Here is a 17,054-nt window from a genome sequence, read left to right on the forward strand (position 1 = left end):
TTGGGAGCAATATGCTGACTCTGTAAACTGCTTAGAGAGGGCTGTAAAGCACTGTGAAGCAGTATATAAATCTAAGTGCTGTTGCTGCTATTGCTATCAGACAGATGGCTATTTAACCTTCATTTGAATACATCTTATGATGTGTTTTGTTCCTTGGAAAACTTGATGCCCACCATTTTTTAATTACCATTCTCATAAAAACCACTCAGCATGAGCAGTGGTTGGGGACTATAGGTTTAGTAATTCAAAACATCTGGAGGATGCCAAATTGCTAATCACTATTCTAAGTAATCTGAAAGAGTGTGTTAAACAAATAAAAGAGGAAGAACACAGAGTTCCGTACCTCTGTTAGGAGTTTCATATGGTGCTGCTGTTCAAGATACGCATGAGCAGTATGAAATCCCAATTGTGTTAGAAGCAAAAATATACTGTCAAGGGAGCTAGCTGTTTTAAAAGACAGTTCTAAATATGCAGATTAAAAATGAGCCCCACCATGTTTTCTGTTAACAGAATATCATTTACTGGTTTAGATTATTTTATTAATATGACATAAATGTACATACACATATTATTCCCATATAAAATCAATTTCAGCTTCATTCTAGCCATACATGCTTCAAATGTGGGTTGATATTTATCCTGGGGCTACTTACAAAAGCTGTAATTTTATGTATATCTGTTTATAGCCTTCAAATGTTGATATAAATAAAACAAATGACACGCATTTGAGTAAACTTTCATAGGCGGCAAGCATGTTTACATTTGGGGAATCTATTTTCATTAGAGCAATTAACATGACTGAAATATTCCATACCATCTAAATCAGGCGTGTCTGACCCGCAGGCCATATGCGGTCCTAGACAACTAGTAATGTCATCACACAAGATAATAAAAATATTTTCAAAAAGGAAGTTTGTTATTTATATAATTAACTATATTGTATATTTTATACACAGCCCAAGACAATTCGTCTGCACTCAATGGGGCTCAGGCAAGCTAAAAGTTTGGACAACCATGAACTAAATAAAATGCATTAATATTTTTAATGTGTTCATCTCATATTTTCTGCTGCATGCTTGCTTAGCATTGAAGAGTTTCATTTTGCACAGTTTTTTGAAGACCTGAAGCCCCTGACTTTTATTTCATTGTTCTACTATTTGGCAAAGACATTTAGAGACTCCCAGGAAGTGGATATCTGAAAAATATTGTGGTAAAATCCCAAAGATAGGGGTGCCACAAAAAGTAATTTAGGATGCTCACTCCTTCTCAGGGGCCCCTTTAATATTCCTGAGAGACAGATAGAGTATGAAAGCTATTATTCAGTATCTCATAGGAGTAGTTGACAATTCAGTCATTTGTGTACTTTGGACCTTAGGGTGCTCTTTTCTTTGAATCTAAATTTTTCAACTTAGATCTTCCAGGTATGAAGCTTTGCTTTCCAAAATGTGGACGTTGGCTTTTGTTATTCTATTTATGGACATATTGTTTTATGATATTAGTGAGCTGATTATCATGATACATTTTTGGCAGAAAATTCTACAGGACTATTATAAAATATTTTGTGTTGATTTGGTACAGACTTCCATTCATACTGCTGGTTTCTACCATGACTGGGCTTCTAAAAACAGCATTTTTCAATTGGCAAATTCATCTACAGTGAACAACAAAGTTATCTTCCTTTTCATATTCCTCAGATTGCAGGCTGTTTAGTTTGTTCTGTTGGAGCTATTAAGAGTGGAGCTAGACTTAATTTATATTGCCCAATGCCCATTATTTATTTCCATAATAGTTCTTCAGCTTCTGATTATAAGATAAACCAGGTTTTTTTATTATAATATGAAGAGACTTTGAGGTTTTCTGGGGATGGAAAAGTCAGATTATGAGTGAATGGTGAGTGTTTTTATAATATTGATGCTTTAGTGCCAAAAATTACATTCTGATTCAAATTACGTCCCCTTCCCACAACCAACTTAAAATTAGATCTGTCAATCCTCCAGTCTTTTGGACGGGATAAATTTTCTAAGAGCCTATCTTCCGAGTGATAATTACAATCATCAGTGGTAAATGGCATATTTCTTTCTTGGGTTGGATGAGAACATCCCATATTTATCATCCCTGTCAAAGGCAGGGTATTTGGGGGTGTATCCTGGCAAGTGCAAAGGGAATTATTTGAAAGGGTTTGGGTGGCCTGGATCTTTCTAATTGTAGCACAGCAGCTATATACATGTATGTATGTATATATGTGTGTGAGTGTGTGTGTATACATATGTATGTATGTATGTATGTATGTATGTATGTATGGTATTCAGCTTTGTTTGGGTATTTTCCCACGTCCTTGTAGTTATGCTTTTAAAGTTGTAGCAACGTTTCGGCAGAATCTCATCTGCCTTCATCAGGCTTCTGTATTGTGTTCGTCTGTGTATATATAAAATGGCTGCTAAGCCTGACACACAAGATTAAAAAGAACCCAATACACAAACCTGAGGATGACAGATGAGATTCTGCCGAAACATCGCTATAATAAAAGCACAAATATTAAGACGTGGGAAAATACCCAAAGAAACCTAAATACCATACATATACGTATACATACACACACACACACACACACACATATATATTCTTAAGTTTTCGCGGGTACTTACATGTATGGTATTCAGCTTTGTTCGGGTATTTTCCCATGTCATTATAGTTGTGCTTTTAAAGTTGTAGCAACGTTTCGGCAGAATCTCATCTGCCATCATCAGGCTTCTATATTGTGTTCATCTGTGAGTCAGACTTTCACAGCTGTTTCAAATGTTTCAAAGTCTGACTCACAGACGAACACTATACAGAAGCCTGATGATGGCAGATGAGATTCTGCCGAAACATTGCTACAACTTTAAAAGCACAACTATAATGATGTGGGAAAATACCCAAACAAAGCTGAATGCCATACATATAAATACCCGCGAAAACTTAAGAAAACACACACACACACACACATATACATATACATATACATATATATATATATCTCCCTATTTTTTAGAAAACTCAATATAAAAACATAATATGGTTCCTTTTTCTCTAGGATGTTTGATTTTACTCGAAAGCATATGAAAATACAAGAAATAGTAACCAACTTTTGACCAAAGCCTGGTCTTTTTTAACCACCTATGGCAGCAGGATCAACATAATTTTCAAGGGAAGGGAATCAAGAAGTGAATCCATCAGACCTAGTTCCTATGAATTTGGGAATAATATTTTTTTCCAAAATCAAATTCCAATTCAGTGACATCCACAGAGGGATCAAAGCAGACAAAATAGTGAGTGGAGCAGCACTCTCCTTTCTTGTGGATGTAACACTGATACACACGGAAAAGTAGTTAAGCTTGGTTTGCAGCTTTTCCAGTTTCAGGAGAAGAGCTTTGGGATGCCCACAGTTTTGAACCAGAAGTTTTTTTGGGAGTTTTTCTTTCAGTTCCTTGGTTTAGCTCCATTTTTTACTTGTTTATTTCCATCTAAATGAAGCACTATTAAATAAATCAGCTGAACATAATTAATGCATACATAGGGCTCTTCTTAGGCTTTGCACATAGAGAAACTAGAAGATTGATTGCATTTTAATCATGATACTTGGAACAGAAATAATTATGCAGAGCCCTGAAATTTGGTGAGAAGGCTGGCTTCTCTGAATACTGAAAATGTCACAAATTTTAGCTAGAGCAGTAATGGCAATGTTTTTTAAAGAAGAGCAAAATCAGTTTTTAAAAGTGAATGGAAAGAATGTGGCCCTCTGTCTACCCAAAGTTTTCTGTTCCCATTTGGATCTTAATTTTCTCCTTATTTTTAGGTGGCCTGTTTTTTTCCCACCTCCATCTTTGTTGTATCTCCCACTCCTCCATCCACATCTTGATGAAATGTAGCTCAGACCCCTTGGTTGAACAAAAAAAGTAAAATAAAACCAATGGTGGCTTTAAAATGCACACGTAAGGGATTTCTAACCAAGCTCACATATGATTGCAGAGAATTGAAGATGCTCCTGCCCCTTTCCTAGCCCACAACTGAGGCTAAAAGATAATTATGTCACCACTATATAGGCAGTAAACAGGCTGCAGTAATTATAAGTTCAGAAGCCCTCAGAGTCAAAATATATGTGTTACTGGCCTGATATGCTCTGGTAAATACCAGTCTGTTTCCTTTTAAAGTGGTACAGTGATGTTACGTTGACAGGAAAGCTAGTGACAACTCTTTTTCGAAAGCTCTGTTCCTGGATGAAAATTCTTTTGTGGATGTATAAACAAAGCCTGCCCGTGGTCAAAACGTTTTGTATTATCTGCTAAGAATGAGCATGTTTTATTTTCAGATGATTCCTACTTCACTTTGGAAGGCTCCAATGAAGGCAACTGCTTTGGAAAAATCAGATTCTTGAAATATGCTTCTCAGGCTTCTGAAAAATTCAGTACTTCTAAGGGAAAAATTGAATTTATTCCCTTAAATCTCTGTTAGAGTTGTGTGAAATATCTGAGGAAACCTTCCTTCATCTTTCCCTTACAGGAGTATCTTTTCTATTTCGATATCTCATTTGGAAAATTAAAACAGGTATCTGGCATTCATCAAAAGTCCCCTCAAAAGGCTCTAAATCTGAAAGGATTTTGAAGGATAACTATTTGCACCAGTATCACTAGTTTGGGAGAGCTCATTCAAAACAGATACATTGGAATTAGTGATTAGATTTTGAACACTTTATTTTCATGCATCAGTAGTATGGGGGGGCTTCACTTGTACATACGTGTGTCTGTGTAAAATTGTTAAAACTTTTCCAAAAGATACAAACTAATACAAATATAAAATAAAGAAAAGAAAAAAAGAAAGAAGAGAAATCAAAAAGTGCAAGAAAAGAAAAAAAATAAAGAAAAGTAGGAAAGGAAAAAGATACAAAGCAGCAGCTTCCAATATTCTTCACAGCAGTTATTACAATTATATTTTAACCTCTCTAAAGTTATAATACCCTTCTTTCTATAATCTATCATGTCTAATAATCAAAACCATAAATCACAAGTTCATTTTTTCATTTTAATGCAAAATTGCCTAAGAAGTTTCTAGTAAATGTAAATAGTGCCTTTTCTCTAATTAAAGAAGTTAGTTTATCCATCTCAGAAAGATCTGTCAATTCCACAAACTATTCCTCCTCAGTGGGTAGTATTGAAACCTTCCCTCTTGGTGCATATAACAATTTTGCTGCCATAAACTTATATTGAAATAATCTTCTATGGCAGAGGCTTCATTTGTTTTTGTGATTTTAAAAGCAAATTGCAGCCTTTTAGTTTTGAAGATGCCTTGCTTTTATTCCATTTTCATACTGCTTCATTTGGATTGTAAGCAGAGGTTATTTAAGAAGGCAGAGAATTAAGTGTCAATCCCTAATAAGCTATTTGAAAAAACAATATTCAGATGATGCAATTTGAGTTGAAGGCAGGGGTGGGATTCTACCAGTTCGCACCTATTTGCTAGAACAGGTTGTTAACATTCTAAGCAGTTCAGTTGTTAACCAGTTGTTAGAAGAAATTACTGGCCTAATCCTGTAAAGAAGGCAGGAAGGAAACATTCTGATGTTGCTTACAGAAACTGCCTCTCCGTTAACCCTTATTACTTTCTTGGTAGGACTAGACTTCCTGTCTCAGGAACTTCTCTGGAGTTTTTCCCCTCCTTTGCCGGTACTTTGCTTGTGTGGAGTGACCATTCAAAGTTACAATGGTACTGAAAAAAGTGACTTATGACCATTTTTCACACTTACGATTATTGCAGCATCCCCACAGTCATGAAAGGCCAGGCAAGGAGATGCATGCCTCGATGTGAGTGATGTTGAGTTGGCCACATCCAGCCAATAACATGACCACCAAGCCATGTCCACCCAGTCACATGACCACCAAGCCACGCCTACCACCTAAGCCATGCCCACAGAACCGGTTGTTAAAAATTTGAATCCCATCCCTGGTTGAAGGGAGAAGTTGGAAGTATCAGCTGGCTACATGCCACCTTGGCAAGATTAACAGAAAAACATAAGATTTCTTTGATGTAATGTTTGCATCTGAATCACAATATCTTGGAAGATTTCAGATGGTAAAAGTTGCATTCAGCTGGCACAACTTGTCATTTCATCCATTTTTATCATGTATCCTTTTTTAATGGAACATTTTTGGAACTATTCTCTTTTGTTTTGAATAGTCGTTTCTCTGCCATTTTATTTGAAAGATTGATGGACATTTAGTTTCAGTTCTTTTATCTTATTTTTAAGGCTCTGTTTCCCATTTGATGAACTACTGTTCAGGACCAGAGAGAAATCTGTTTAACAGCCAGCTCTTACAGAAGAGTTTAATTAGGACAAAACATTTACTTGAATGATTTTTCCTTCTAAGAATTTCTGTTTCTTTTGTTTTTACAGAAAACTGTCAGATTCAATTAATATAACAGCAATATATTTGGAAAACCTGTCTTCTGTAATAAATGAATTTATTTCATTTTACATACTGTATTTGATACCTTTCAAATATAAAAATACCATAATAGTGACAATATGAAAAGGGTAGTATACCAATGGGGTTCAATGATGCTTTATAACTTGAAATATTATTTAAGCTCTCATAATGCCTAAACAAAAGTGTATTTTAAGTAAATTTGAGTGTTTCTTCTAATGGGCAGTCAGGGTTTCTGACCACTGAATTTTGGACATGACAGCCTTTTAAGACACTTGAAAAACTATGTAAAGTTTTGCTTCCTCAGAAATGAACAGTTCTTTCATCTTGCTATGATCTCTGATCAAATTCATTTTGCAGGTTTTTGAAACAGTACAAAGGAGGGGGGAGGGGAATCTATTTGCTGGAGATGAAAGTATGATAGGTCTACCTACCAGGAACAGCAGCAATTTTCCTCATAGACTTCTATATCCAAGCTTGAAGGAAAAACACCTATCTCTCCAATACAAGTAATACTAGTTTATATGCAGAAGAAAAATTGATTGTGCAGTGGATTGATTGTAAAAAAAACCATTTAATATAATGCATTGAATTTATTCTTTCATTATTGATTTCCAGGTCTTTGATTTTAGGCTTGCAAAAGAAGATATGGAATTGCTTGACTCCATGAACGACAATAGAAAGTTGGTCTATCTAACTTATCCATTATGGAAGGGATAACCCATGGAGTGGTTACAGAATAGAGTGGCTGAGAACACGATGACTTCTGGATTCCCCCAAGCTTGTCTCTGCTATTTACTTAATGCATTCATAGTTAACGCAACTTAAGTACTTTTTGCACAAACCTATCTTTCCATATTAACCAATTATTAGGCTACTGTCTGGAATGTTCCCATTTCCAAGCTCTCACTAAAGGACATTTTGGGAAGTTGTAAATTACTCTTGAGCCTAACTAGAACTGAATTTTTAAAAAGTCATGGCTAAACTTAACTCAGTTGGAGCCCTGTTGGTTTTGGCCATATGTGAGACAATTTGGAGTTTGGAACTGGCATGGTAATGAAAATTAATGTAGTTAATTAATATTAATGTCTGATTAATATTTTGTTTAGCTACTCTTTTTTCTGCATGGAGGTAACCAAATGAGTTTAGAACCATAAATTAACACAATTGCAATCCATTTTCTTGTCAATAAACAAGTTCAAACCAATGTTCTGGGAAGATTCATTTTAATCAAAACTGTTGTGAGGAACAGGTACGGAACAGGTACTTATCAAGGCAGTTTGTGAAAAAATACTTGCTACGAGTTTTCAGATATTAACAATGGCTATACTGCAACTTTTTTGGACCAGGGGAGAATTAGATTAGGGATCTTGTAGTTGAAATACTATACCCCCAATGTTCCATGTGATAGCTCCTTAAGAAGCACCCATGTCCACTGATATTTTGTTATAGTTCTAACTTCAAGATTCAGATCTTGATACTTTAATGCCAAATTTGAACGAAGTATATAGAACTGATCAACTCTGTAGTATAATTGTATGCTGTAGTAAGCATGGGTGTGATTATTCTTGAGTGCTAGAGATCTTTCGGTGAACATGCTGTATACCTAAATGTTATTTTGCTAATGATTGCATTGCATATACAGTAACTATATATAGATAATATTGTGCTATAATACTGCAAGCTGGCATAGGAGATTCAGCTGTGGTCTATAGATACACATTTCTCTTCCTGAATTGTATCATGCAAAGTTCTGAATTGTTCCAAAGTCCTGGAATTTTCCCTCCACAAAGGGTGTTTATACAGAGTTGAAATATGGCATCCAAAGGCATGTTCACCAGGAACAGCTTTTTTGAACATTTTTTAATCTTTATGCTATTTGGGGAGTGTATGTTGCATCCCTCAATACAGCTGAAGGGTGCTAGGTTATGGAAGGCTGCTTTGGGGGAATAAACGTTTAAAAAAACCAGAGAGAAAGTGGAGGCCACCAGTACAATTGCTGGTCAGTGTAACTGGATGAGGTAGAAAATCCACAATGATGCAAAGTCAAACAACATCTGAGTGTAGGGGGCTGAACAGCACAAGCAGTGTGATGAAAGCCCCTCCCCTATTATATGTGCATTGTGATATCACAGAATTAGAGATACAAAGAATTTGAAAAGGCGCTTTGTTCTTTTTTTCACAAACTATTTCATAGTGGAATGAATGGGACTTCTTTTCCTGGCTCCCATTTATTCTGCTTGGCTATTCTTACTAGACATCAATCACAACAGTATTTTGCAAAACTTCAGCTTACTGGAAAAAAAGGAAAGTGGTAAGGATGGATGGGCATGCAGATAGTCCTCAATTTACTAACCACAAATGGAACCCAAACTTCCATCACTAAGCAAGGGGATCACTAAGTGAGTCATGCCCAATTTTATGACTGCTTTGGCTACGGTTGTTTAAACAAATCACCGTGCTTAAGTGAGCCAACTGTCATTAAGCAAGTGCAGCTTTCCTCAATGACTTTGCTTGTTGGATGGAAAGGTTAAAAATTACATGTGACTTTGGGATGCCACAACCATCTTGCTGATTGTCAGGAACTGGGCTTGGCTAGTCTAAATGAAGAGAAGGACCAGGGGAGACATGATAGCAGTCTTCCAATATTTGAGGGGCTGTTACAGAGAGGAAGGGGTCAAGCTTCCGAAGGCCAGACAAGGAATAATGGATAGAAACTGAACACGGAGAGATTCAACCTGGAAATAAGGAGAAACTTTCTGAAAGGAAGAACAATCAACCAGTGGAACAGCTTGCCCTCGGAAATTGTGGGAGCACCATCACTTGAGACTTTCAAGAAGAGATTGGATTCCCATCTGTCAGAAATGATATAGGGGCTCCCGCTTGGGCGGGGGGGGGGGAGTTGGACTAGATGACCTATAAGGTCCCTTCCAACTCTGATTATCTGTTATCTGTTATCCAAGTGTCTGAATGTTGATCACGTGACCTCAGGCTTGCTGCAATAGTCATACTATGAGGACTGGTTGTTGAGTCACTTTTTTTAGTACCTTTATAACTTCACTAAAGACGAAAACAAATGGATTGCATTAAGTATTTCCATAGGTCTCCCCCTTGCACTATTTTCATGTCTTCAAGAACAAAGATATTCAACCCCATTTGCCTTCTGCCTGGAGCAACTATATGTACTTTATGTTATTAGGAATATCTTTGTTTCTGAATTCTGTAGTGCAACCATATTCTTTGTAGCGCATAGAAGAACCCAGATGTAGATGCCAATCTGCTAGTCTAGTGGAATAATAGAATATAAGGATTGGAAGGAAGCTTGGACATCATCTACTCTTAATTGCCTGTCCAGGACAGGAATCCACAAAGACCATCAATCGATGGCTATCCAAAGGCCACGTAAACATCTCCAGCAAACAGCAGTCTTTATTTCATTCAAAGTCACTTTACATTGTTGAACAGCTCTGTTAGAAAACTTTTCTTGATGCCTAACTAAATTCTACTTTGCTTCCTTGTAATTTAAACCCATTGTTTCTGCCTGTGGCACAATTCTGAACACTTCCATCTCATCTTCTACGTGACTGTGGTTCAGATATTTAAAGGCAGCTGTCAAATCTCTCTGCAGATATAAACATAAATTTACCCAATGCTTCTAACTGTTCTACATAAGGTTTTTTAAAAAAATCCAAGCCCTTTATTATCTTAGATGCTGTTCTATGGACATGTTTCAAATTGTCAATGGCTCCAAATATAGACACGGTGTTCCAGTATGATTCAAGGCAGAGGGGAGTAACACACACACCTCTGGATCTATAACCTCCCCTTTGATCTATAGATTATACTACCACTGATGCAACCTAGGAAATATATGTACCTAGTAAATCTTTTGTGTACTTATATAGTGCTGAGAACTCTTGTAAATAGAGATGATGCAAGAGGCTTGGTGCTTTTTTATTTACTTATTAAAACAATCTAAAAATTATGTAATCTAGCTGAAGCACAGAATCAGCCAGGCACCACACATCATGAGGAGTGCTTCAGCGCATTAGTGCTCAAGGGCACCAAATTGTGTATGCAGGCAATCTTCACAACCATTCATTTAGTGACTGTTCAAAGTTATGACGATGACTGAAAAAAGTGACTTATGACCATTTTTCACACTTGTGACCATTGCAGTATCCCTAGTTAAAATTCAAAATTCAGACCCTTGGCAACTGACTCATGACGATTGCAGCGTCACGCAGTTCCGTGATCCCCTTTTGTGACCTAACAAAGTCAATGGGGAAGCCAAATTCACTTAACAACTATGTTACCAACTCAATGATTCACTTAACAATTGTGGCAAAAAGGTTGTAAAATGGGGCAAAACTGTCTCACTTAGAACAGAAATTTGGGCTGAATTGTCATAAGTTGAGGACTATCTATTTGGGACAAAATGTGGTCAATATATTGTTCTGAAGAAGCAATTTTGTGTGTGTTCGTGTGTGTGTGTATGTATGTGTATGTAAAATAGCGCTGTATTCAACCAAGTGGGACAACCTATGTTTTTAAAATGCACTTTTTAATGTCTTGTTTAGTTTTGCTTTGTTTCTTGTATTTTTTCTCTTTTGGGTAGTTTGTTTTTTTAATTTTGTGAATAACATATTTTCAGAAGCAATATATGCCTACTTTCTTTTCTCCTTAAGTCCCACAAGACAGGGGACTTTTTTGTCTTTATTCACAGGGTTAAAATATTTTCTATAAATGAAACTTTTATATTTGATTATAAGATATCTTGAGACACCACATCTCTCAATTATGGGATATATTATTTGGATATATTAATCCCTTCTTCATATATGGTACGTTGAGCCCAGGGTTCCAAAGAAAGGGATATCTTCTGCTTCTTTGTGTTTCTGTTTACACTGTAGCAAAATGTGCAGTTTCTGATTGTGTGGTGGTTGCAAAGACCATCTTCAGGTTCATTTTTCTTCCCTTCTCTGACAGTTGGAGAATAACGGTTCTCTTGTCTGGGTCTCATTTTCTGCTAATCTCAAAAAGAGTGAGGGTATATTGTGGTCATTCGCAAAGAGGCGTGGAACAATTGAAACTGTTAGCACACCCAAAAAAACCCACTCAACTCTAAAAGTTTTGCTTTGAGATCAGTTTTAACTGTCAAGATGGGTCGATCCATTTAACAAAACCGGAATTTCTGTCTGAATCAGTTTTATGATATTACTGTCCTGTGGTTAGGAGTTTTGTTTCTCACTCCAAACAAAAAGATGACAGTTTCTTTTAGGCAATCTTGTATGTATGTATGTATATATGTATGTATGTATGCATGGATGTATGTATGTATGTATGAAATAGTAACATATATATGTGTATGAGTGTGTGTATGTTACTATCTAATAACCTAGATAAAATTATTTATAGCAGAATCAACCAGCCGGTCCATTTATTTAAAGCACCAATAACTTATTCTTGATAAAAGTTTTCTAGAACAAATGACACCTGAACAAAAACAAAACAACCTTATGCTTACAAATGATCCTTTTACTTTCAGATTTTATATTGCATGTGTTAAAAATAGGAAGGAAGGAAGGGTTCTTAAGGGTCTCGTAATTTATGAAATTTATTTCATTGATAGTATGAGGCTTCCAGAGTAACTTGGACAGTGTACAAGTTAATAAATGATAATCATATTCAATCCCAACATGGAAAATCAGATTAGAGGCCAAGATAAAAAAAAATTAAGATCAGCTGCAAGTAATTTAAAAATCATGAAAGATGAAAAATGGAAGAATGTAAGAATCTACACAAACAAATACATAAACTAATCAAAAGTATTGGTTTAGCACCAAAAATTGAAGCTTTGGAAATCATAAAGCAACAAATAACAGCAATAGCTGGGAAAATTGAGCTCTAGAAACAAGAAAATTGATGACAATTCACTATGCATTACATCCCTGTAGTGATTATATCTGCCCCATAGAAATGGAGGCAGAGGTTTCATTTCAGGTCAAACGAACTATCAAAGCTGATAAGTGTGCATTGGCTGATTATGTAAAAGATAGACAAGAACAAACATTGACCAAGTTAAAAACTGAAATTTAACAAAAAGTGAATATTGAAATAATGTAATACAAACAATGCTGCTGGCACAGAAAAACATTAAATGGTCGATCTTTACAAAAGATTGAGGAAAAATTGGATAAATACGAGCTCTAGTGGCACAGTGGTTAGAATGTAGTACTGCAGGCTACTTCTGCTGCCTGCCAGCTGCCTGCAATTTGGCTGGTCGAATCTCACCAGGCTCAAGGTTGATTCAGCCTTCCATCCTTCCAAGGTTGGTAAAATGAGGACCCGGATTGTTGGGGGTACTATGCTGACTCTGTAAACTGCTTAGAGAGGGCTGTAAAGCATTGTGAGGCGGTATATAAGTCTAAGTCAGAGGTTTCAAACTCATGTCATGATGGCATCACAAGACATAACAGGACTTTTTCCCTTCACTAAACCGGGCATAGGCCTGGCCAGTGCATGACATATCTAGCCTGTGGGCCAGGAGTTTGACAGTGCTAGGAATTAGTCTAAGTGCTATTCCTAAGTGCTATAAAATATGACAATGGCTTACTAATGGAATATTAAAAAAAGAAACTGAAGGCTTACATTTTGACTGCTCAATAGCAAGTTATTCAAACTAATACAATCAGAGCCAGAACTGAATCAAATGATTCAAAGTGCAGGTTGTGCAAAGAAGCAGAAAAAAAAGTAAATTATATACTCAGCTTCTGCAAGATCACACAAACTGATTATAAACAATGACATAACACAGTCACCCAATGATTCACTGGAACAAATGTAAATATTACCAGTAAAGAGAAATTAGTGGGAACATAAAGTTGTAAAGGTAGTCAAAAATAAGCAGGTAAAAATATTGTGGGATTTCTGGATACAGACTGAGAACATCTTGACTCACAACACACTAGATTTAATGTGGTTCAAAAGAAAAATACGTAGATAATTGATGTGGCAATACCACGAGATAGTAGAAGACAAAGAATTGGAAAAGATCACAAAGTATCAGAAACTGAAATTGAAAGGTTGTGGCATGAACTGGCCATGGCACACTGAGCGGCATACCAAAAATCTTGGCTGGCACTTATAAAATCTGAGCGCTGAAAAAAATCTCCACCTGTTCAACTGCAAAAGGCCACACTGCTTGGATATATACTACATTACTACATATACTACATTAATACATTGCATCATAAGTTCTTGGGAAGAAATATTGCACATGAAGGCCAAAACAAACTAAAGAACTGGCAGCTGTGATTTCACCTTCTTATGAAGAGATTATGACAATAAAATAATGACTGATTTGACTGATAACAGTTCTTCCACATTCTAAAACAGAGACTTCTTGTATCCACCCAGGAAGCAAGAGATGCTCAGGACTGAACTTGGAATAACAATGCCTGTATTCTCTAAATGACAACATTCAGTCCTTTACCAGGAAGTTTTTGTGAATGTTGTATACAAAAAGAACAGCCTGACTATGAATTAAGGAGACAGGATTTCCTTAAGGACACTGTCTTTTATTTCAAAAGGGAAAACTGGTAGCAACTTGTGTGACTAACAAATTTTATTAACAAGCAGTTTGGTGAGGCAAAGCTCACTTTATGCAAAGTCAATAGAGAAACAGTTCACACGAGAAGCTAATCAGAAAAGATACCACTAGAACCCAATTTTTGGTCTCTGATCTTTGATTAATAAACTTGATTTGATTTGATCTGATTACTGTAGACTGGCGTGGTTCCTTTCCTATTAAGAAGCCAGTCTGCTGCTCTTATCTCATACTTTGAACCCAAGTTGCTGAAGGTAACAACTCTCTTGTGCATCTGATGTAGACATTGTCAGCATCTGTCTACTGGAAACCCATTTCCATAAAAGAGAAAGAGGGAAAAGGGATAGAAGGCAGATTGTATCCAATCCTTGCGTACAGATATGTGTTACAGATATGGCTATGTTTTCCTTTCCCTGGAAAGAAGTGGATTTCTCCAGTTTAGAGTAGTGAGAGGATGGCAGTATTCCCACATGCCTTAGGTGAACATGGAGAGAAACAATAAAACATCCTGAATAAAAACTCTAGCATGTCCTTACATGCTAGAAGTGAGTCTAGTTCTCAGGAGGTTGCATAAGAGGAAAGAACAGAATAATTTCACAGGAGGAAAGGGAAGCCATGCAACAGCTATCTTCCTGGGCTTCAAACCATAAATAAGTTTGGCTTGGGAAAGGGGAGAATGCCACCGCCTGTTGTCCTGACAAGTTTCCATTTTGTCGTTCAGAAGCAGTGTGGCTCATTCATTGAGTTACTATCGCCTGTCAAGCTACGCTTAGCCCAAATCATCACACTAGAGCTTGTTTTGATTAAGAGTTTGTGGAAGAAGCCCATGGATCATGCTAAATGTATCTGGTTTGAGCTTAGGGTGTTGTAGGAATCCAACCATTACAGCTGGTAAACAATTGTTATGGCTAACCATAGGGATACACAGGCCATGGGCCATATGTCAGTGGTGGTATTCTACCAGTTTAGCCCGGTTCTGGTGAGCCGGTAGCAGCGATGAGCAGTGGAGACAGAACCAGTTCTCTCCGCTGCTTTGCTGTTGGGCCCACCCGCCCGCCTGGGCTCCCATACTCACCTTTATCCGCTGAATTTGAAGCGCAGCTGCTTTGCATGGCACAGAATAGTGCTGCACGGCAGCTGCTGAAGCAACCGGGATCGTGCATCCACAGAACCGGTGGCAAAAATATTTGAATCCCACCACTGCCATAGGTGGCCCCTCCATCCCTCCACTGGGTACCCTCAGAACATATCACTGAATTTGTACAATAAACGAGTGAACTTTCACAGCAAAGTTGTCTTCATTTATTGCTTAACATGGGGAAACTGGGGACCTCTCACTTACAATTCCACATACCAAACTGGGATAAACTTCTGCCATGAAGCATCTTTGATCATGTACATGTCCACCAGGATACAAACATCTATCATGCCTTCTCCCTGGTTTCAGAGGGAAAGGAAGGCTTGTGAAGACACACCGTCATTTCCTGCAACTTCCCTGTTAAACTACTTGCCTCACAAATCAGGGCTGTAAATCATTAAAATGAAATGGCTTCATTTACAGCTCATGAACTGCTGCTGCTGCCGTTGTTTTTCTACAATATTCTGGGCAAGCTTTCTATTTCAAAGCCAATTTGGTAAGGTGGTTAGGCGATTAAGGTGCTGGCCTAGAAACCAGGAGACAGGGAGTTCTAGTCTTGTCTTAGGCACAAAAGCTGGTTGGGTGACTTTGGGGCAGTCACTTTACCTCAACCCAATCCAGCTTACAGGTGTGTTGTTGACCAGAAAATAGAAGGAAAGCATATTTAAGTTTGTTGCCTGAGTTACTTGTAATAAAGGTGGGGATAAAAATCTAATAAATGCAAGTAGTTCTCCATTTACAACAGTTCATTTAATGACCATTGGAAGTTTCAATAGTACTGACTTATGATCATTTTCCAAACTTACAACCATTGCAACATACCCATGGTCATGTGATCAAAATTCAGATGCTTGGCTAATGATTCATATTTATGATGGTTGCAGTATTCAGGGATCATGTGATTACCTTTTATGACCTTCTGACAAGCAAAGTCAATGGGGAAGCCAGACTGACTTAACAACCATGTTGCTAACTTAACAAGCGATTCACTTAACAAATGTGGCAATAAAGTTTGTAAAATGGGGCAAAACTCACTCAACAAATGTCTACCTTAGCAACAAAAATTTTGGGCTCAACTCAGGTTGTAAGCCAAGGAATATCTGTAAAATAATTGTTAGCAGGATCTTGGGAACAAGGAGGGTATGAGGTGGCTGGTTGTCATTTTTTTTTAAATCTGGTACTCTGCTGTAATGCATTCATGTTCCTCAGCTTGTGACCAGAGCATACAAAGAAACATTTGATAAAGGATTTATCATGTAGAAATATTTGGAAAGGGGAATTGTAATATATAATTTTAATAATATAATTGTAATAATATAATTTGGAAAGGGGAATTGTAATAACTAGTGTTGATTAAAATATTAGTGAACTCTGGAGTTTGTATTTTTTTCTGTATAAACATGATGCAATCTATTCTCCACATAAGACCTAAAACTAGATAATGGGAAACCAATGAAACAAATGAGTAAAACACACACGCACATTATACTGCTCTCAGGATTTCCTCCTGCAGGGAGTGAAAAAGCAGGACCCCCACCTATGGAAAAGATCCACTTTTGAGGGGCCACTAAATCAGAACAGAGTTGGAAGGGACCTTGGAGGTCTTCTAGTCCAGCCCCCACCCAGTCAAGTAGGAGACCCTATACCATTTCAGACAAGTGGCTGTCCAATCTTTTCTTAAAACCCTCCTCAACAACTTCTTGAAGGCAAGCTGTCCCGCTGGCCTCACTGTTCGGAAGTTTCTCCTTAATTCCAGGTTGCTTCCCTCCTTGGTTAGTTTCCATCCATTGTTTCTTGTCCGGCTTACAAGAGAAACAAGAGATCAGCTCTTAGCGCCTCTTCTATTCCA

At 37.2% G+C, this 17,054-nt stretch overlaps 1 protein-coding gene and 1 long non-coding RNA gene across 4 annotated transcripts in view; one reads left to right on the plus strand and one right to left on the minus strand.

The window, feature by feature from the left end:
* Window positions 1-7,665, plus strand: part of LOC113436154 (uncharacterized) — a 72,381-nt gene extending 64,716 nt beyond the window's left edge. For 2 of the 3 annotated variants that reach the window (XM_026700408.2, XM_026700407.2), the window contains one exon: window positions 7,077-7,665. Coding sequence is in view for 1 of the 3 variants with exons in the window: in XM_026700407.2 (XP_026556192.2) it covers window positions 7,077-7,178 (102 nt within the window). In the remaining 2 variants the exon portion in view is untranslated. The remainder of the gene's footprint in view (window positions 1-7,076) is intronic. The other variant, XM_087930262.1, reaches the window with a different exon arrangement.
* Window positions 7,666-11,369: 3,704 nt separating this feature from the next.
* LOC148126191 (uncharacterized) lies at window positions 11,370-16,972 on the minus strand. Its single transcript, XR_015742939.1, has 3 exons — window positions 16,852-16,972; window positions 15,422-15,504; window positions 11,370-11,487 (listed from the first exon to the last, which is right to left on the minus strand). It is a non-coding gene; the product is annotated as an uncharacterized LOC148126191 (long non-coding RNA).
* Window positions 16,973-17,054: the final 82 nt, after the last annotated feature.

This window comes from Pseudonaja textilis, chromosome 3 (genome assembly GCF_049901715.1).
Source record: "Pseudonaja textilis isolate UNSWEBS1 chromosome 3, rPseTex1.2, whole genome shotgun sequence".
NCBI lineage: Eukaryota > Metazoa > Chordata > Lepidosauria > Squamata > Elapidae > Pseudonaja > Pseudonaja textilis.